Source organism: Microcaecilia unicolor, chromosome 8 (genome assembly GCF_901765095.1).
Source record: "Microcaecilia unicolor chromosome 8, aMicUni1.1, whole genome shotgun sequence".
In the NCBI taxonomy this organism is placed as follows: Eukaryota; Metazoa; Chordata; class Amphibia; order Gymnophiona; family Siphonopidae; genus Microcaecilia; species Microcaecilia unicolor.
Genome location: NC_044038.1, coordinates 169734572 through 169756836, shown reverse-complemented (window position 1 = coordinate 169756836; position 22265 = coordinate 169734572). Strand labels below are relative to the sequence as shown.

Here is a 22265-nt window from a genome sequence, read left to right as displayed (position 1 = left end):
TGAAAATGTGAACTTTGTTTTTTTTCTAACAGTTCTGCGTGGAATTGCTGTGTTGGAATTCACGCTTGGCGATCATCATTTTGGTGCTTAATTTTAGCTGCCATGTGTTGAATCTACCCAATAGGAGTGGAGGAGTAGCCTAGTGGTTAGTGCAGCGGACTTTTATCCTGGGGAACTGGGTTCGATTCCCACTGCAGCGCCTTGTGACTCTGGGCAAGTCACTTAATCCTCCATTGCCCCAGGTACAAATAAGTACCTGTATATACTATGGGAGCCACTTTGATTGTAACCACAAGAAAGGTTGTGCTTACTGCGATGGACTGATGGCCATAGCTTAGATTAGAGCAGGGTTTGAGAAATTTTGCTCACCCTGATCCCTTTATTAAAATTTACAGACATTGGATACCAGCCAAATGCTTTTTCTAGGTGGTTTACAGATAACACGCTCATAATATAAACCCCACAGTATTAAATACTCTAAAAAATATTAGACATTAAGGAAGTTGGGGGGGGGGGGGGGGGAAGAGAACTAGTGCCCTCCAGCTGAACTACTTGAGTCTTGTCAGAAAAGTCTCCCCCCCTCCCTTTCATGTCTGCCACCATTGTCAAATGTGGCAGATGTATCCGATAACATGAACATGCTGGATGAACCCATATCCAATAATTGTATATATCAGCTGCCTATTTAACTAAGGATGTTCATTTTTCTTTCTGTTTTTATTTCAGGTTCAGATAACACTCATCACACACGACTGTGGTGGATTGACCAAAAAAGATGTGAAACTGGCTCAGTTTATTGATAAAGCTGCTGCCTCTGTGTTATAGTTCATCAGCTCACCAGAAATGTAATATTTGTAAAAATGTTATACATTGTAAAGATGTGCAAAGGGCATCATGCTGTTATAATGTGGGTATCCTGTCCTTTCATTGGCCCCTGATTCTGTGAAATATTAAAAACTAGTGGAACCATTCCTGTTTCTGCAACAATGAAACGGGCCCTAGGAAGACTGTCATGTAAGCTTTTTTTTTTCTCTCTCCCCTGCCCTCCCCTCCATGTCCAGCGATTTCTCCTCTTCCCTGCCCTCCCATCTGTGTCCCGCGATTCTCTCCTCTACTGTCCTCCCATCCCATCCATGTCCATCAATTCTCCTCTGCTCTCCCCTCCCGCGATTCTCTCCTCCCCTCGATTTGTACCTGAACGTTCTCTGGCTGGCTGCCATAGGCTTCCGTTCGTAACATCCCTCCTGACGTCAGCTCGCCTCCAGCGTTCCCTTCCCTCTCATTGTTCTGCCCTCTGACGTCATTACGCCTTGAGACGCGAGGGCGGGACAGTGAGGGGGAATGAAACGCTGGAGGCTGGCTGGCGAGAGATGTTACGAACCCAGGCAGCCATGGAACGTTGGCGGTGCAAATTATTATATAGGATGTCATGATGAGCTGCGCGCAGTATTTAAATGAGAAAGAGAGAGCACAGTACCAAATATGAGACACAACCAATTCATCTGTTTGACTCGTAGGTGCTGCAAAGTGGAATTTTTATAGGTCTGTCCCTTAGTGTTCAGGCCCTCACTCCTTAAGACTTATAATGGCATAAGATGACACTTTAGTAATCATGAGAAATTTAAATCTGCAGATGTTCACATATCCAAACCATCCCAAGTAAATCAAGAGTAGAAAAAAAAAAATGTTGGTCTGATTCGATCTAGAGCAAAGTGGCTGAAGTAAATTTGAGTTAACTGAACCAGGGTTTGGAGTTTGGACATGCAGTTAATTTGTTGGAACCAGTACCTTAAGCCATGGCAACAGATTTCATGGATGAAATTTCCATCATTTTATTGTAAAACTCCTGTGGGCCAGCACCTAGCCATTATCTGAATGTGTCTGTCACACGTCATGACTTCATGCGATTCTGTACTTTATTCTCATTTTCGAGAAATATGCTCCAGGCTCATGTACATAAAACTACTCTGAAACTGAAAAGGAGAAAATTGAGGGGTTTTTTTCCCCTTAGCTTTGGTTGATTCAGCTTTCTACACAGAAAACCCTGATTCTGCCTTTTTAAAATCAGCTTGATCTGATACTACTACTACTACTTATCACTTCTAAAGCGCTACAAGGCATATGCAGCGCTGTACACCATACACTAAAAAGACAGTCTCTGCAAGGGGCGTATCTGCATGGGGCCACAGGGGCCTGGGCCCCCGCAGATTTCGCCCTGGACCCCCCTACCGCCGTCAACCCTCCCCCGCCGTTACCTACCCTCGCCGAGGTCCGCTTCCTCCTGCCTGCCGGTGCCTTTTACTTCAGCTGGCGGGGGACCCCAACCCCCGCCAGCCCAGCCGAGGTCTTGTTTAAGTTTTCTTCCTCGTGCTGTGCTGTTAAAAGCTACATCCCTTCCCTTCCAGTTTCAGACGGAGTCTGACGTCGCAGCACGTTGTACGGGCAGGACGTCAACGTGCTGCGACGTCAGACTCCGTCCGAAACTGGAAGGGAAGGGATGCAGCTTTTAACAGCACAGCATGAAGAAGAAAACTTAAACAAGACCTCGGCTGGGCTGGCGGGGGTTGAGGTCCCCCGCCAGCTGAAGTAAAAGGCACCGGCAGGCAGGAGGAAGCGGACCTCGGCGAGGGTAGGTAACGGAGACGGCGGGGGGGGGGGGGGGTCGGTGGCGGCGGCCGGGGGGGGGGCTATAATGTGCCCCCTCACTCTAGCCCCTGCCCCCCCTACCGCTGAACATCAGATATGCCCCTGGTCTCTGCTCAAAGAGCTCACAATCTAAATACAGGCACACAGAACAACTAAGAGGTTAGGGAATTACATTATGGACACTAGGCCATGCACTTGGCGAAACGTTCACACAAGGGCCGGTAAGATGTTTCGGGGTGTCCAATGTCAGTGGCACTCTCCGTGTGCAATCTGGCAACCATGCAGTTCTATATGTTTCCAACATGGCTCCAATCACAGCTGCAATCTGACCGAAATCTACCATTACCAGAGCAGCAGAAGCTCCGTGACCTTCCCGCTGGCGGCCATCTTAATTCCAGACCTCGATCTTTCAGCGAACTGTCAACAAGGTTATGTAAATTGTCATGATCATTGTGTGTGATTCCTTCCTGGTCTTCTCTGTATAATAGAGAATGCTTTGCTGCTGTAAAGTTCCTTGTACAATCTCTGGGTTTCTACACAAAACTGTTACTTTATTTGCTGGCCTACACAAATCGTGTCTGTATAAATCCCAGGGATTGTGCAGGTTTAATGCAGTCTCTGCTAGGGTGATGGTTGATGTGGGTTTTTTTTTTTCTTGGTTCACACATGCCATCTCTTGACTGATCTTTTCTATTTGAATTATGTATGTACTTTTGGAATCCACATAGATTTTGGATGTGTGGGTTAAAAGCAAGGTAATCAAGTAAAATAAAGCAGATTTTTTTTTTAAATGCCACTTATCCGTTGTTTGACATCTTTGTTTTTTAAGTTTTTCAGTTCATGGTACTGCCCAACAAAACTACTTTTAAACATGCCCCTTGGTGAAATGTTGTATGCCAGCCGCCTTTGTCAAGTTACTCTTATTTGCATTCTCAGCAGAAATCAGAACCCTGCCAGGATTCTTGCACAGTAACTGGGAACCAGATCTGTCCTGAGGGGCACTAGTTTTGAATAGAGACTGGGAAGGGATGTGTACAAATGGAAACAAGGCTGCAAATGAGATTGTGTACCTGAGAATGGTCTGGCCAGAAAGTTGTCGTTGGATTCTTTTATTTCTAGTGACCCATAGAGTGATGGAAGTCCCAATCCCCAGGGAGATGTAGAACCTGAAGGAGTGGAGGAATAGCCTAGTGGTTAGTGCAGTGGCCTGAGAACTTGGCGAACTGGGTTCAGTTGCCACTGCAGCTTTATGTGACTCTGGGCAACTCACTTAACCCCTCTATTGCCCCAGGTACAAAATAAGTACCTGTATATAATATAATATGTGAACCACTTTGATTGTAATCACAGAAAGGTGGTATATCAAATCCCATCAAGTCCCATCGACCTTCAGACAATTCTACTTGTCTGAAGCCATCTCTCCAAAGAAATATAAGAAATCATTCCAGAAGGGTTAGGCAGCATTTATATGTATAAAACGCTAGTTTACACATGTACAAAATGATGCAAGGGGACATTTCAAAAAGTGTCCTCTGCATCATTCATACCTTTTCTGAATCATGCATTAGCTAACTGCTGCTTTGAACCTGGGGTTTTCATTGATGTACAAAGGGGCAGTTGTTTTTCTCTGGCCTTAAAAGCCATTTCAAAGAGCCAAAAATTTGAGGTTTAGAACTTGGCTCCTTAGGTGCTTAAACCTTTAACACCTGACTGCAGCTGCTTTTATTTTTTTGGCTATTTTAAATAAAATGGCTGTTCCTGTAGTTCATGCTGGCAAATACACATATACTCTATATGTGTTTTATGAAAGGTTCCATGTTCAGTGAGCCTTTTGTAAAACACTTCCAGTGCAAACTGGGGTTTACAGTAGTGTTACATGGCAAAGAACAGGCAAAAACCACAATTGTCCATAGGGTTTGTCCTGCTGATATTGTCCACTTTAGGTGAATGAAAGTATACTCTCATATGCAGCCCTATGTCAACCCTGCCGCTACCACCAGTGCCCTCTACATCTGTCCCAAGCGTGCCCAGATCTTCCATGGTGAGGGCCTTTCTCACTTTCTCTAGTGGGCTACCCCAAGTCCTGTCATCATAAATTCTTCCTTCCAAGTGGCCAGTAACTCAGGCCCCTTCTATGTCCTGTTAAATTTTGCCCTAATCCCCACAGCCTTCACAGTTAATGAGGCTGATGCAAAAGAGAATCCAGATTCGCCATGCTGTTTAGACATCCTGATGTTGACTATGGATCTTCCATGCAGATCACCCCAGCCCTTTTGGAAACCGGCTGCTGCTGTCCCACTGATGTATAGGATTGTAACTGCTCTTCTAGACAGGCTCCCTCAGTGCTTTCATTGAGTCCCAAGTGTAATTATGATGTGCTAACATTTTCACATGAGCAGGAAACAGGAGGTGATCAACAAAGAGACGCCACCAATCGTGTGCAACAATCTTTATTCACGCCTAAGAGGACGCGACACGGCCGTGTTTCAGCTATGTGGCCTGTGTCAGGAGTCTTACAATCAAAAGTGCATCTGTGAAAACAATTGCACAGTGCTACACAAGAATATCAAGTGTTTACGATGTCACAGCGTTGCCTGCATTGATTGCAATAAAGAAAGCTGTGAATAAAGATTGTTTTGCACGATTGGTGACATATTCTTTGTTGATCGCCTTTGCTGTTTCCCGCTCATGCGCTTTGACCTGTGGAGATCTGTCTTTCCCTGTTCGGGTTTGTAACTAAAATTTTTTACTACATCACCTCCAGAAGAACATGTTGGGCATCTACCAACTTTTTTTTTTTTTTTGTGAAAAAATTCTCGCATCACGGATATGTGAAGGAGAACCTGACACCTACACAGCTGCAGCAAGGATCATTCCCTGTTCAGATGTAACTTTTTTGGAAGAAAAATAAACACATGGAATGCTACTAACTCCATTGTTAGTAGAAGGGAGAAATACTACGGAGCACATGGGGGTTAAAATCTTCCAGGTGACGCATCCTTTGGTGGCCATTCTCCTTGGCTTGCTCTTTTATTTGACTTAACTGCATGGTCTATATGGTTGAACTTGGGGTCTGTCTGCTTTTTCCCTTGTGTGTAAAGAAGCTTTTAATCTTGGTCATGCTTATCCTTGAATTTGACTGAATCAAGTACTATACTATTGCGTCTCCTGGTTTCCTGTGCATTCTGTATTTGATACATGTGTGACAAAAAAGTACCATATACATTCTATTGCATTTGCTTAATGTAGAATGGTTGCTCTTTAATTGACAGCCACTAGATGTTGTGGAAAGAATACATTATCCATGCTCGAACACATTTTCAGTAAGAGTCCCAGCCAAAAGCAAACCATTGTGCTGGTGCTAATGGGAAAAAAAAAGTGGTTTTCTGGTGCCAGTCACTGTCCTAACTTCACTTGTGTTAAAGTATGGAAAATATTCTTGTATAGTGGGTTTTCCTTTTCTAGATGACGAATGAAGTCATGATGTTTACACCTTTTGTTTTATCTCGTCCTGCTTGCAGGGCTCTGGTTTCTGAAAAGAATTAGTGTTATTGCATAACTTGGCCTTCAGATAAAAATATTTGCTTGTAGGTTGACTGTAAATCTGCAAGGATATTTAGCAGGCTGCTTTATTACAGGATAATGTCATTCTTATAGGGTGATGCTGCCTTTTTAAATATGGCATAATTTATAAGCTGAATAATATCTATATCTATATATACCTCTTTCTCATGCATATTCATTGTGGATATCCTCAAAACCTGGCTGACTGGGTGTGCCCCCCCCCCCCCGGAACTGGGTTGAGAAGCACGGTTCTAAACCATACAAAGCACGCTACTGTGTAACAAACGGAGTAACAAGTGAAGGTATTATTATTCTGTCTAAAATCGGAGTTATCCCCTCTTGATAAATTTCAGAGAGCTGGTGTTGACCACAGAGAAAACGCTACCTTCTTGTTTTAAGAGCACATATTAGGGGGGATAATAACTCAAAAGGTTGCCTAAAGTCAGGCACCAGGATGATGTGAGCTAAGTGCAAATTATATAATTGCAGTTGTGCATGAAGTTGCCATTATTGAATACTAGAATTAAATCCACATTTACATGTCTAATTTTAGGCTTGAGCACTTAGACTAGCTGAATGGCTGTAGGCAAAGAAAGCAAATGGAATGTTAGGTATTCCTATAACAAAAATGGGCAAACAAAGTTCTAGAATTAGAGGGTATGTATTCCCATTGTAAAATGGGAGAAATATACCATATATAATTTTTTTTGTCCCCTCCTCGCCCCTTTCAAATCGCTGCAGCCTGACCAGCTACAAATGTAGATAGCAGCTTTCTAAAATCACCATTCCTTATCATCAAGCAGATGAAGCCATTACGTATGGGTTGTGTCCATCAACCAGCAGGGGGAGATAGAGAGCACTCAACTTTTCACAGTGCCTCATGGCCAGCTAGCTCCACTGCCTCTTCAGTATTCTCTATCTCCCCAAGCAGGGTGGCTGCAGCTTCTTCAAGCTCCATCAAAAATCTGCCTGGGGGTGGCTCCTGGCTTGCCAGTTGTTAGCCGGGGTGTTAGAGGCTATAGCAGCTTCACTTTGAAGGCACATAGGTCAGCCCTTTCTGTGCCTTACCCATGCCCCCATGGATGTGGACATAGCTTGCTTTTCCCTGTCCTTTCCCACTCAGTGGATGCAGGCACATTGGTTCGCCTTTCCCTGCCTTTTCCACTTATCTGAGCCTCCGGAGTGATTTTATTTACCTCTTTTGCCTCTGCTTTCCTCACAGCGTTAAAAAAAAAAAAGTCGCATTGGGCTTTAGCTCAGCGATCTTGGAAAAGAGGTTTTTCTTGAGATTCTTCTACAGGACCGGAGCTGTGATACTCGGTCTAGTGAGGTAAGAGTGTTTTCTGACTCCTCCGGGGTGGGCCCGCGATAGGGACATTTTTGGTGTGAACCACCATTTTGAATTTTACCGCCGTTTTCGGCGATGGCTGCGGAGACTGTAAAGCGCTGTTCTAAATGCGGCAAGCGCAAATTAGCAGCGGGGCTCTGTAAATTGTGCTGTACAGACGGTAGAGCTGGCCTGAGCAAGGCCAGCGGCGATCTTTCGCGCTCTGAGCTGGCAGCGGACGCCATTTTGGATTTTCCACATGGTGCGGCCTCAGTTGCGACGGAGAGCCATGAATACGGGGGGGGGGGGGTCCTCCGAGTGAGGCTAATAATAGAGCTGATAGCCCTGGGCGGTCAGGGAGCGGTTTTCTCCCCTGATTTTGTTTTAATGCTGCATAGGGCATACATGCTTAAAAGAGCTCTTCCACAGGGATCTTCTGAACCTCTGCCTACCCCCCCCCCCCCCGGTGGAGTCAGGCAAAGCCTTTTGGAGTTGGCTTTGCCTGTTTCTTATCCTCCTGATAAACGCAGAAGGGCTAATTCCCCTTCTGAGTGTGGCGCACCCCCCTCCCCCCCCCCCCCCCCGTGGTCGGGCGATGAGGATTCTGAGGGGTCTGGCAGAGCTTCTTGGTCTGAGGAGCCAGAGTCGGGTGCAGAATTGCCACAGGATCTTGATGATCCGTCTGCGGTGAGGATTTTCTACTACGAGTAGCTGCCAGCGCTTATTTCAGATGCCTTACAAGCCCTCTCGATTGAAGATTCAGGGAGTGGCACAGCCTCCTCTATTAATCCAAGGATGGCTAGTACCAGAAAGCCTGCTTGAGCCTTTCCTTTGCATGATTTCATCCAAGAGCTTATTTTGGCTCAATGGGCTGACCCCGAGGGACCTTTGAAGGTTGCCAGGGCTATGGGGCAATTATACCCTCTGAGTGAGGAACATTTGGCTCACTTTGCAATGCCTAAAGTGGATGCCCTGGTCACGGCTGTGACAAAGAGAACTACCCTCCCTGTTGAAGGAGGTGTTGCCCTGAAGGATATTCAAGACAGCAGGCTTGATTCAACTCTGAAGCGGTCCTTTGATTTGGCAGGTCTCACTGTTCGGGCGTCTGCATGCAGTTGTTATGCTGCTAGAGCCTGCCTGGCTTGGTTACAGCAGGCAGTGGAACAGCCCGGTGATGGAGCGGAGACCTTATCTGAAGTGGCTCCGCGGATGGAGTCGGCCTTATCCTTTTTGGCTGACGCCCTTTATGATATGGTCAGAGCTTCGGCTAAACAAATGGCTGTAGCAGTGGTGGCTCGCCGCACTCTTTGGCTACGACATTGGGTGGCGGACATGGCCTCTAAGCAAAGGTTGGTGAAGTTGCCCTTTCAAGGCCTTCTCCTGTTTGGTGAGGAGCTGGAAAACATTGTTAAAGGCCTGGGGGATTCCAAACCTCAGCGCTTGCCCGAAGATAGGCCGAAGCCTTCCTCTAAGGGTCAGGCGGTCCGCTCCTCTTACAGACCTCGCTTCTGTGAAGCTAGAAGGTACCGCCCGGGATGTGCTGCTGGGTTCACTTCTCATGCCCGCTTTCAGCAGAGAAACTCCTTTCGCTCAAGAAACGTTCCGCAGCTGCCGGTTCTAGGCCTGGAGTTCAGGGATGACCCTCTCAATGATGGTGCGCCGGCCCCCTCCTCCTTTCCTGTCATCGGAGGAAGACTTTCCCTCTTTTTTGAGGAGTGGGCCAAAATCTCCGCAGATCAGTGGGTCTTGGACCTGATCAGAGATGGATACCGAATAGAATTCGATGCCCCGGTGAGAGACGTGTTTGTGGAGTCCTGATGCGGTTCTGCTGCCAAACGGGCGGCGGTAGAGAAGACTTTGCACAGTCTGTGCCAGATAGGGGCTGTGACCCCGGTGCCTCCCGCCGAACAAGGTCTAGGTCGCTACTCCATTTACTTTGTGGTGCCATGAAAAGGCGGATCTTTTCGCCCGATCCTGGACTTAAAAGAGCTGAACAAGTCCTTAAGAGTGCAGCATTTTCACATGGAAACCCTGCGCTCCGTCATTGCGGCGGTTCAGCCAGGAGAGTTTCTCACGTCTCTGGACCTGAAAGAAGCTTACTTGCACATACCAATTTGGCCCCCGCACCAGAAGTTTCTGCGGTTTGCGGTGTTGGGAAAACATTTCCAGTTTCGGGCCTTGCCTTTTGGCCTCGCCACAGCTCCTTGAACCTTCTCCAAGGTAATGGTGGTAGTAGCTGCTTTTCTCAGGCGAGAGGGTATCCGGGTTCACCCATACCTAGACAACTGGCTCATCAGAGCAGACTCAGAAAAAGAGAGTCATCTAACTACAGCCAGAGTGGTTTCAGTCCTTCAATCTCTGGGCTGGGTCGTCAATATGGCCAAAAGTTACCTGACCCCCTCGCAATCTCTAGAATATTTGGGGGCCAGGTTCGACACAGCCTCGGGCTATGTGTTTCTTCCCGAGCAAAGGCGGTGCAAGCTTCAGAATCAGGTCCGTCTGCTCCTGAGGATGCCCCGCCCGCGAGCTTGGGACATTGTCCAGCTGTTGCGATCGATGACGGCCACCTTGGAAGTGGTGCCATGGGCGAGAGCGCACCTGAGACTTCTACAGTATTCTCTACTTCAACGATGGTCTCCAGTATCTCAGGATTATCAGTGCAGACTTTCTTGGCTCCCTGTGGCCCGCCTCAGTATGGAGTGGTGGCTCTTGGACAGCATATTGCGGCGGGGAATGCCGCTGGCGCTCCCCAATTGGTGCTTAGTGGTGACAGATGCCAGCCTGAAGGGCTGGGGCGCGCATTGCCAGGGGAAGCATGCCCAGGGTCTGTGGACGCCCGACGAGTCGGGGTGGTCTATCAACCGCCTGGAATTGAAAGCGGTGTTTCTGGCTCTTCTGGCCTTTCAAGTGACCCTAGAAGGATTGGCGGTCCGAGTGATGTCGGACAACACGACAGCTGTGGCCTACATAAATCGACAAGGTGGCACTCAGTGCAGAGCTCTAGCCGCGCAGGCCGAACAAATTTGCCACTGGGCCGAGCTGCATCTACAGTCCCTGTAGGCAGCTCACATTGCAGGTCAGAGCAACGTGCAAGCCAACTAAGCAGGCATCAGATCGATCCAGCGGAGTGGGAACTAGCAGAAGATGTATTCCTGCAGATATGTGCCAAATGGGGCAAGCCAGTGCTGGATCTTATGGCGACCAGCTCCAATACCAAAGTCCCGTGCTTCTTCAGCAGACGGAGGGATCCTTGCTCTGCCGGGTTGAATGCCTTGGCTCAACCCTGGCCCCTGGGCTTGCTGTATGTCTTCCCTCCGTGGCCCTTGATAGGGCGTGTGCTCCTACGGATTCGGCTGCATCCAGGAGAAGTGGTGCTCATCGCCCCGGATTGGCCCAGGAGGCCTTGGTATGCGGACCTCTGACAGATGCTGTTGGAGGCTCCTTTTCCGTTACCTCTGGTTCCGCACCTGTTGTCACAGGGTCCGGTGGCCATGGAGGACGCCTGCCGTTTTGGTCTTATGGCTTGGCGATTGAGAGGGCGCAATTGAGAGACAAAGGCTACTCAAATAAGGTAATTTCCACTCTCCTGCAGGCCTGTAAGTGCTCCACTTCCGTGGCTTATGCCAGGATTTGGCGCCAGTTTGAAGTCTGGTGTGTTTCAAGAGCGCTTTCTCCGTTGTGGGCTCCTGTCTCGCCGATTCTGGACTTTTTGCAGGATGGTGTACACAAAGGCTTGGCCTATTATTCCCTGCGGGTGTAAGTGGCAGCATTGGCCTCCCTGTGTGGCAAGGTTGAAGGCGTGTCCTTAGCTGCTCATCCAGATGTGGCATTGTTTCTTAGAGGGGTGCTTCGGCTCCGTCCTCCCGTGCGGGCACCTTGTCCAGCTTGGAACCTGGGGTTAGTATTGAAGGCCCTTCAGGGGGCTCCCTTTGAACCGCTTCGGCATGCTTCAGAGAAAGATTTGACACTGAAGGCCGTCTTTTTAGTGGCCATTACCTCGGCGAGGCAGGTGTCAGAGCTCCAGGCGCTGTCCTGTAGAGACCCTTTTCTGCAATTCTCAGAGTCAGGGGTCACGGTTTGGACCGTGCCTTCCTTCATGCCTAATAAACCAGCCTGTTTTTCTTCCCTCCTTTGTTGAGGAGGAGTTTCCAGATTCATTTGGACAGTTGCACCTTTTGGATGTGCACAGGACTCTGTTGCAGTATCTGCGAATTACAAATTCTTTCAGGACCTCTGATCATCTTTTTGTGCTGTTTGCAGGTCCTCGCAGAGGGTCTTCAGTGTCTAAAGCCACTATTGCCCGTTGGCTCAAAGAAGCTATCTTTTCAGCATATCTGCTGTCTGGCTGGGCTCCGCCTGCAGCCTTTAAGGCACACTCCACAAGAGCGATTTCCTCTTCCTGGGCGGAAACTGGAGCACTATCTCTTCAGGAGATTTGCAGTGCTGCAACATGGGCTTCTAAGCTCTCTTTCGCCCGACATTACAGGCTGGATGTGGCTGCCAGGAGGGATGCGCGTTTTGGAGCACAGGTGCTAGCGCGTGGTGTGGCTTGTTCCCACCCTATTTAGGGATTGCTTTGTTACATCCCAAACGTAATGGCTTCATCTGCTTGATGACAAGGAAGGGAAAATTAGGTTCTTACCTTGGTAATTTTCTTTCCTTTAGTCATAGCAGATGAAGCCATGAGCCCTCCCTGTATGATTGTCTGTATTGCAGTGATTCTAATTTTAGGTGCTGTTCTTGTTTCCTGAAGTTATATTCCTTCCTTGGGGAGTCGGAAAACAGTCTTCAGGATTCTTGTTACAGTTATAGGAGGATGAGTTCATTCCCTCCAGTTCATGTTTTGGGAGGATGAGTTTATTCCCTCCAGGAGGATGCAAGTATTCCATCCGTTTATACAAAGTGGAGGACGAGTTTATTCCCTCCAGGAGGATGAGTTCATTCCCTCCTTTTTTGAGTTCATGCCCTTGTTAAGGGGCCATCATTTGCTGTGAGGAAAGTTCATGTTATTCCCATTGCGGTTTGCCTTACTGCTTTGGAAGCTTCAAATACTGAAGAGGAAGTGGAGCTAGCTGGCCATGAGGCACTGTGAAAAGTTGAGTGCTCTCTATCTCCCCCTGCTGGTTGATGGACACAACCCATACGTAATGGCTTCATCTGCTATGACTAAAGGAAAGACATTTACCAAGGTAAGAACCTAATTTTCCCTTTAGATATGTTACAATCTGCATATGTTAATGTCACTATTTACATAAGTAGATGTTACTAAAATGACCTGTATAATGTGATTTTAGATTCAGGAACTAGGGGCTTACATTAGCAAATAGTCTGTATTTTAAAGACGCTACAACTTCCCGATCATATCCATCCTGCTGCAACAGTACAATCTTTATTCATGGCATGAGGGAAACTTCTAGATTTTTTTTTTCTTAATTACACCCACATATGTCTGATCCACCTAGTCAGCTTGATCATCTCCCCAGAAATGGAGCTATTTTTGTTCTGAATGTGCAAAAGTAAAGGGTTAAAGACAACATTTAGAAATATATGGAGATAGTTCTTCTCCTCTTAAAAGGTTATCATAAGTGGAAACTTCATAATTTTAAAGAACGAGGGGAAACTTGCCATAGGAACAATCTCTCCAGACATTTTATCAGAACTGAGGTGTTACTGTTTCATCTGTGGAGGACTTTTAAGTGTTTACATCCCTCTTGTAAAATTTCCTCTGATTTTTATTCTGGTCCAGCATGGTAACAATACCAAGACAAAATAAAACCAAACACAATACACGGTTAAATTTGCAAACCTTTGGCACTACTGAAAGTCCCCTCATTGGCTTCAGTTTATTGTAGTGTAAGTTTCTGTGTTCTTAACTTTTAAGTACTGTTTAAAATTTAGAGTGTTTCTATCGTTTTACATTTTATTAGGTTTTAATGCCTTTTACCTAAGGTTGGAAATGGCTAATGTGACCTTAGTCTGTCTAAAGGTGCCATAACTTATTCAATGGACCAATCAGACTGCAGTTTGGAAGGGAGGGTGGATTGTGGCTTGGCTGTACCCTATCAATCCCATAAGGGTAAGGTAGGTTTTAGCATAAAGTCAAAATGCTCCAAATCATGCAGTGCATACTCGGACCTCACTTATGAAACTATTATGTTAATATATTATTATTTGACATTTCAAGTGGACCCAGTTTAAACTAAAAAGTATGTACATCTGAAATATGCTTCTTATAATTGACAAGTAAATATAGCTATGGTTACTTTTGTGAAGTAGTTTTTACAGCACTACTTGTGAGTTGAAAGAATTGCACAGTTTTCATAGATGTGATGAATTGACGTGTGAAATAAACCTTGTCGAGTAGAGCACAAAATGGACTTGGCAGTGCCTTGGGTTCACTTCCAGGTCTGTCTTTTTCTGATTCTGTTGGTACCAGTTGTTCTTATAACACGTTGAACTGTTCCTGAATCTGATTGCTGCCAAATTTCAGGATAATGTTTCACGGTGGATTACTAATTATAGTTAAGAGGTACAGATTACTTTTAGGAGCGGTACGTGGTTAACTTTGTCATATGAATACCTTTGCAGCAAAAATAACTAACAGTACAGCTCCCAAATGCTAGTTGATGGGCTCTTTTCATTTTAGCTCTTTTTGTAAACAAAATCTGTTTGCTCGTGTTTAGTGCATGACAGCAGGAGGCTTTCAGCGCATCCTTGTTTTTTTTGTGGTCTGTTTTCTGCAGAGAAGCATATATTGGCATAAGAGTAAGACAGCCAGCATTTTGCTCAAATTTCTTTTTCTGTCTGTCTACCCATTTCTGGGTGCTCAGGATTAGATGATCAGAGTCCCAGGTTACAGTGCGTTGGATCGGATCTTGACAGAATACTGCAAAGCCCCCCCCCCCCCCCCCCCCGGTTGACTTCTGCAGCCTTGTCTTCATCTTCCCGTTTTCAGCTATGAGTTAAGCTTGATGTTGCTTAATTTCTGAGAATGGTACAAGCACGGGCTCCAGGCCAGTGTTGCTAGGGTTTCTCTGTTTGCTAGTAACGTTAGTATTGGTTTACCTGGCACTGCAGATGCAGCCTTGCACAGTGATAAAAGTGGAAATCTCAGATGCCATATTTTCTGAACTGGAATAGATTATTTTTAGGTGTAGGATTCTGTCCCCTGATGAAGCTCAATATTAGAGTGAAACGGAGAGCCCTGTTGGGCGGAGTCCTAAGCTAAGTGCTTTAAATATATTCTATAATGTGCCTTGGATTGTTATAATCACTATAAAGTATCAAAAAGTTAACAAAACTAATAAAACATGGAGGTTTTTGACCAGTGATAAGACCGGAGTCTAAATAAGCTGGCACTTAGAAATCTTGATCTGCTGCCAAGCGTAGACTGTTGAGTTCTTTTCCTCCATTAATATAAGAATTTAATCAAACGTTAACAGCTCATGGGGAAAAATTGTTATTTTAAATTTAAGCTTGCTAGTTGGATTCTGTTATTAGCCAGGTTGCACAGTTGGTGTTGGAGTTTAAGCATGACACTAGAATTATATGATCCATGGATATTTAAATCCAAATCAAATGAAAGTAATCAAAACTGCCTTTATCTTTAAAGTCCATAGAGAGGATGCGCCCACGATCCATTTCAAAAGATGGCGTTCTCCTGTCTACCGGCTCTCCGAATGTGTATGGATGGGTTCAGAACTAGCACCCAGGGAAGCTTGTCTGTTGGCAAGTGACCAGCATCACTTGATCTGGGCTCTCTATCAGATCCAACTCTGCTCAGTTTCTCAAAGTCTGTTGTTATGCTTGCTTGTAGGGGAGGAAGTTGGCAATACTTTCCAACAAGATAAACACCAGTCATGCTGGAATCAAAGCAGCAGTGCAATTACATTACTGCCAACGGGCCTTTTATTTTCAATTAAGTCAAATTCCAAGGTTTTTGAGAAACACTTTATATTGGTTATGCAGTCTTATAGCAATAAAATTTACTTATATGTTTCTAAATCATGATTTGCATGACACACATGAGTGGGAATGGAGTCACACCTCCTAATTATGATGTATAAATCTGTGTAATCATGCCTCAAGTTATTTTGGAAAGAAAACCATATACAGACTAAAGAAATTAGATATATTGTGGAGTTTGATGTACATGTATATATAATTTTGGTTTGCTTTTCCCTTATGTAGAATCAATACCCTAGGTTCAGATCATATCTGCTGTCATTCTGTCCCTTTCAAATCTTGGCATTTGTTAAGGTAGGGGAGTGTATAATCCATGAAAAGTTTGTGTTCTTAACCACAGAATGCTAGGTGAGACTAGGAAAGCCACATACTAAAACGTGTCCTCCGTTTAGGTTACATTTGATTTTGGGGATGGAGAAATTAACCTCTCCCTGCCAGCTGATGTCAGCATTTTGAAATACAGTACAATCTTAATTATCCAACCCCCTGATCCTACCATTCACATATCCAATAGATGGTGATGTCACTGCAGTTCCATTAAGAAGGGCATAGCTTCTTTTCCTGTCTTCTGGCTTCACACACTGCAAGGAAGCCATGTTGGATCTGAGACAGTGCTTCTCTGCAAGGGAACCATGCATGGGATTTTGCAAAGTACCTGGTTTGACCACTGTTAGAAGCAGAACATAAGGCTAGATTGGCCTTTGGTCTGACCCAGTCTAGCAATTCTTATGTTCTTATGCCTCAGCTAAGAACAGTGAAATAAATTTTGTATCCCAAAGAAAAGATGGGGGAGGAGAAAGGTAACCTGTATGGAGTAGCAGTTACAGCCCTACCACCTTACTGGGCAGACTGAATGGGTTATTGTATTCTTTATCTGCCATTGCCTCGATTTGACCTTGGCCAAGATTGGTGATTTATCAAGTTTTTATGTAAATATAAACATAGATTACAGTGTACACATAAGCACCACCACGCTGGGAAAAGACCAAAGGCCCATCAAGGCCAGTACTCTGTTTCCAACAGCGGCCAATTCAGGCCCCAAGAACCTGGCAAAAAACCCAAAATTTAATAACGATCAATGGACTTTTCCTTCAGGAATCTGTCCAGACCCCCTTTGAACTCAGCAAGGCCAGCTGCTGTCACTACCTTCTCTGGCAATGAGTTCCAGAGTCTGTCTACGCGCTGAGTAAAGAAAAACTTTCTCCGATTTATTTTAAACCTACCACATTCTAATTTCATCTTGTGTCCTCTGCTTCTATTATTGTTAGAAAGTGTAAACAAACGCTTCACATCTGTCCGCTCTACCCCACTCATTATTTTGTAAACCTCTATCATACCCCTCAGCCGCCATTTCTCCAGGCTAAAGAGTCCTAGCCATCTTAATGTTTCCTTATAGGGTAGTCGTCCCATCCATTCTAAGCATATGGATGGCTCAAAATGCCCAAATGGACATCCATGTGCTTGAAATGTCTAAATCTCAATTTTGCAAAGGTAGAAAAGGGAAGTCTACTACTATTAATCATTTCTATAGCACTACTAGATGGATGCAGCACTATACACATTATATACAGGTACTGTCTCTGTCCCTAGAGGGCTCACAATCTAAGTTTTTATTGCAGTATGTCCAACTAGCAAGGGGGCATGTTTTGGATGAGATCAAGGGAGGCCCAAAATCAGGACGGCCAACAGCGGTAATTGAACAAGAAGAAACAGCCAAGCCTAAAAAGAAGGATGGCTTAGTCAGATCTGTTTCAGTCACATCCTAGGAATTAAAAGGTGGTCTGATTGAGCAGCTGCCCACTGAAGGGATTAAGGCAGTGGTTCCCACACCTGGTCAAGTTTTCAGGATATTTAATGAATATTCATGAGAGAGATCTCTGCTTGCAAATCTCTCTCACATTCATTGTGGATAATCTGAAAACCTGACTGGCTGGGGTGCCTCCAGGACCAGGTTTGGGAACCACTGGATTAAGGCATGACACCTCCTTAATCCCCCAGTGATTGCTGTCCCCCTCCCGCTACTCTAAAAGTGAGACTGAAAAGGGATACCTGGCTGTATGACAGGTTCAGGTATTATGGGTATTCTTAAAGCAGGAAGTCTGAGGAGTAGCCTAGTGGCTAATGTAGTGGACTTTATAACGAGGGGCCCAGGTTCAAATCATTTATCAAAGTTTGCTATAGTGCTCTTGTAGCGCTATAGAAGTGTTAAGTAGTAGTAGTAGTAGTATTGAACATAAATCAGAGCAGTTTATATAAACAATAACATCAAGGTAAGAAAGGAACTCCAAAATTACACAGAACAGGGAGAAACAACTCTTAGTGTGAGCCCTCCAGAAACAGAAAAATACCTACTAAGCCTAAAATATATAAGATGCCTGCACGGCTGAAGGCTATTGAAATGGTGTGCATTCCAGGTACAAGAGATATTTTTCTGTTTCTGGAGGGCTCACAATTACAAAGTAAAAGAGTTAAAGTGGGATTTGAACTTAGGTCCCTTGGTTTAAAGTTCACTGCATTAACCACTAGGCTGCCCTTCTCCTTTGTAGGGATGTCTGTGTGGCCATTCTTTTAAGAATGCTGCCAGACAAATGCCCATGTCCCTGCTTTTTTGCCATTCATATATTGGATGTTCCAAATTGTAAAATGGCTGTTCATGCTGGACGTCAGCACACGGATATCCATCTCATATATTTTTGAACAGGACATCCCGACGTAATTCCTGTTGGAAATTACATGCAAGATGGACATCTCTATTCCAATTTAGACAACTTTTAGAAAATGCTCCTCCACATATCCTTTTGCCATGTTCATCAATCAAAATGTACTTTCAAAAATGTCTTTAAATGCATCAACCAATAAACTTCAATGTATACTGTATGACTTTGAGCTAGACACTTCTACGTTCTCAGTTTTTGAGTTTTTGTGATGTTCTTTCCTGCAGTTGCTGCTTCTTGGGAGGAAGAACGTATCTTAAAAGTCAAAAACAACCAAGACAAACTCAATTACCCTAGATATTTCTTAAAAAGAAAGGTTTTTTTTAACAGTTTCCTAAAAACAACATAGTTTTGAGTTCTCCTTAAATAAAGAAGCATAAAATTCCACAACAAAGGTGCTTGAAAAGAGACAACCTGAGAAACTAAGTTTGTAACATGATATGAGTTTAATTGTCAGGATTATTGAAATATATGTAGCATAATTATTGATTATGCTGAATCAGATATACCAATATAAAAATACAACTTTAAAAACGTATTGAAACTGCAGCAATGAAACTGGCTTTCATGTCAAGCCCCTCTTTCCCCTCCCTTTTTCTGGGAACTTCTGATAGCAGGACTAGTCAATTACAAACACTTAACAGAGCCAAAAGGGCACTGCTCCAAAGAGAGATAAAACTTCCTTCTCCTCCCACCTAACAAGGACTGATAACAAAAGCATGACTAGGTGGATACTTGAAGTCTCATCAAGACTTCTGCAGAAATTAAACACATCTGCAGACAGAGGGTCTGGGAAAGTGTAAATCCAGGTACTGAAAACAAAGGACTCGGAGGAAAACCATAAAACATTTGCCTGTCATCAGATGTATACCTGCTCCCTCCCATCAGCTATCAGACAAGAAGATGCTAGGACACATGCAGAAAGGAAAGACTTATAATGTGATCATGTGAACAGACTACATTAACCATAATGCCTTGGCATTATCCAGTGCAAACCAGGAAGCAAGTGCTGAGGTTCATGTGATCATATCCTCCTGCAACTTGCAGTGTATAAAAGACAGAAACTGTTCCACACGCAGATCTCTTGGGACTTGCTGCTCTTTGGGATCTGCTGCTCTGGGGACCTGCAGCTCATCTCCCTGCTATGAGGACCTCTCCTGTAACCATGCAGCTCATCACTTAGCTCCTATAACAAAGACTTTTCTGTAAGTTAAAAACCTTTGATTTAAACCTGCTACCTTACTTTAAGCACAGATTCTCTGTAAGACTCTTACCTCTCGCTGCAATTGTATAAATAAACTCCTTTTGAAGATAAATATGTGGTCTGTTCTTTACATATGTTCTTAATGTAGGTTAATGTAATCCAATAAATATACTTAATTCCTTTTATTCATTGCAATCGTGAATCTTGTTGCCTTAAAGGGCAACTGGTGGAGAATTATTCAATATATATCTTTAAACTTATAAATATTAGCTAGTGCTCTGGAGCAATATCCCCAAGTATAAATTATTTCTTGTTACAAGTTTATGCATCAGTCCATTTGGACTGGGAAAATAAAACTGACAATTATCTCAAAGACATTATTCCTTTTAGCCCTCTGGATCCAAATTTCCATTTTTGCTGGAGCAGCCCCATGAAATATCTTAAAAATTAATATGCATACCGTAAAGTGTACATGTGCCTCCACTGGTAACCAGTGGAGGACCTGTTTAACAGAGAGACTCTCATTGTTATGTGCTGAAAAAAAAGTAGGCATGTGGTGGTGGTGTCCACCGTCTGAATCTTCTGGCAGTCTGCATAAATGCTGTTACAATAGGCTAGAGCTGACAAAATCAGACTTTGGACTAAGCCTAAATGTATAAGCATCAAACATATTTTTGATTTTCCTAAGTTTCTTCATCACAAGAAAAGACTTGATCAGAGAGGAACTGGGGGGGCGTGGCAATATGGCGCTGTGAACTCCGGTGGAGAGAACGCTGTCGAGCTCCGTGCTGAACATTTACAATTACCGCGTTTTCAATATGCCCCATTCTAAGAGGAAAGGGAATGTGAGGACGGTTCCCCAACCTACCTCAACATCTTCCCCTGTTCAACAGAGGCTCGACCACTTCCTTACCGGTACCTCCCTTCCAGGTTTGAGCATACCCGCTGCGGAACAAGCCAAAGGAGCGGTTTTCCCGCTGGGTTTAGAGGCATCGTTATCGCCTCCCTCAGCCTCCAACAATCCTCCTTGTCCAGCTTCTACTGCCGCGCTGAAAGAAAGCAAGTATGCTGCGGGAAGTGCTGCGTCGGCGCTTTCTGTTGGTGGTTCATCGCTGCAGGAACAGTGTCTGGAAGGAGAGGCCCATGGTTTTCCTGAGGCCCCCGAAACATCAAAGGAGGTAGACCTTGGACAAATTTGGAAAATGCTCATTGGTATGAACTCAACTCTTCAAAAATCTTCAGGTGAGATATCTACTTTGCACCAAAAATTCGAGGAATTAGTTAAGAAAGTGGATGTGGTAAAAGAGGATTTGTCTTCCCAAGTTAAACAATTACAACTTGAGGTAAAGCAAATACAAGACTTTAATCATATAATTACTAAAGATAAGTTGGCTCTTCATAAAAAAATTGAACAAATAGAGAATTATAATAGAGGTCTGAACCTTCGAATATTAAATTTTCCTAAAGTTCCTGGGATTTCACCGATTGATATGTTTAAAAGGTATCTTCTGGAAAACTTGAAAATTCCCCAAGAAGCATTTCCCTCTATATCCAAGATTTACTATTTGCGTAAAAGCCCAGTGACTGCGGGAGGTAATGGAGGAGGCCCAGACTTGAATATTGATGTGAATAATATCTCGGACATTTTAGAACAATCGCTAGAAAATTGTCAAGAGAGAGCCACTCTTTTGGTGATATTTGTTTTTGAACAGGACCTCAATACCGTTTTAAGATTATACTTTAAACAATCAAAAACTCCTTTTGGAAGAAATAGGATCTGGATATATCCAGATGTCATGAAGTCCACTCAAGAGAGAAGGAAAAATTTTTTGATTATGAAACAGGAGGTTCTGGACTTGGGGGGCACTTTCTTCTTAGCCTATCCGTGTAAATGTTTGATCAGATATTTGGATGTAAAGTACATGTTCTATTCACCTGAACAATTAAGGGCATTTTTGGATTTGAAAAAGTTGTAATTTTGTTGGGTTAAAGACTTGATCAGAGAATTCATGTGAGACTCCAACATGAGAGGACACCTTAAAAGTCAAATATGAAATGCTGACATGATTTCAACAAGCTATCACTCCATCTAGTGTTTAATTGACCTAAGAGTAGGAGCTTAGTTTTATCCCTGTTGGAGTGGACAAGTGGCAGCCTAGTGGTTAGAGTACCAGTCTTGACATCTAGAGGTGCCCAGTTCAAATCCCACTGCAAGGCAAGTTGCTTAACCCCACCCCCCCCCATTGCGTCAGGTACAAACCTAGATTGTGAGCCCCCTAGGGACAGGGAAATACCTAGTGACCCTAAATGTAACTCACCTTGAGCTACCACTGAAAACAGTGTGAACAAAATACATAAACATATTAAAGAATGGGAACCACTGCTGTTCCAATCCTGAGATGGTGCTGGGAGGGAATACTTCATGCAACACCTTTTCATCTACTCACTGCTTTTTGGATGATTCCTATAGGGGATGGGTTGGGATCTTGTTGAACCCAACTAGTGTGTGTGGAAACATGTTCATCAGTGGGAAGAAAGATGACTTTGATGGATTTATGCAAGAAGATGAAGAAGAAGCAATAAGAAAGGAAACAACCAGCTATGTGAGAGCCACAGATAACACTTCTGCAGCTTATTTGCAAGGTTCGCTGATGAGATTAGTTTACAACTAGATGGGGGTCTGTTTTGGGAAGAAATTCCCCATGTGCATGGAATGGAATTAAAATAGGGTCTCAGAAAGCCTCAAGTGTACTTGTCAATTACATGTCAAAGCCCAAATCCAAAGCAACAAGTGTACATGGGAAGTGAAAACTATTACACTAAGCAGACAGTGAGTTTGGTCTTA

The 22265-nt window shown here is 44.3% G+C and overlaps 1 protein-coding gene and 2 long non-coding RNA genes across 3 annotated transcripts in view; 2 read left to right on the top strand and 1 right to left on the bottom strand.

Annotated features, from left to right (window-relative positions):
- PCBD2 (pterin-4 alpha-carbinolamine dehydratase 2) overlaps positions 1–1047 on the top strand; it is a 39957-nt gene extending 38910 nt beyond the window's left edge. The window contains exon 4 of the mRNA XM_030213112.1: positions 727–1047. Within this exon, the coding sequence (XP_030068972.1) occupies positions 727–825 (99 nt within the window). The 3' untranslated portion in view covers positions 826–1047. The remainder of the gene's footprint in view (positions 1–726) is intronic.
- A 308-nt stretch (positions 1048–1355) lies between these two features.
- LOC115476637 lies at positions 1356–19307 on the top strand. Its single transcript, XR_003943210.1, has 3 exons — positions 1356–1911; positions 11543–11548; positions 19296–19307. It is a non-coding gene; the product is annotated as an uncharacterized LOC115476637 (long non-coding RNA).
- LOC115476636 lies at positions 2017–3436 on the bottom strand. Its single transcript, XR_003943209.1, has 2 exons — positions 3047–3436; positions 2017–2068 (listed from the first exon to the last, which is right to left on the bottom strand). It is a non-coding gene; the product is annotated as an uncharacterized LOC115476636 (long non-coding RNA).
- Positions 19308–22265: the final 2958 nt, after the last annotated feature.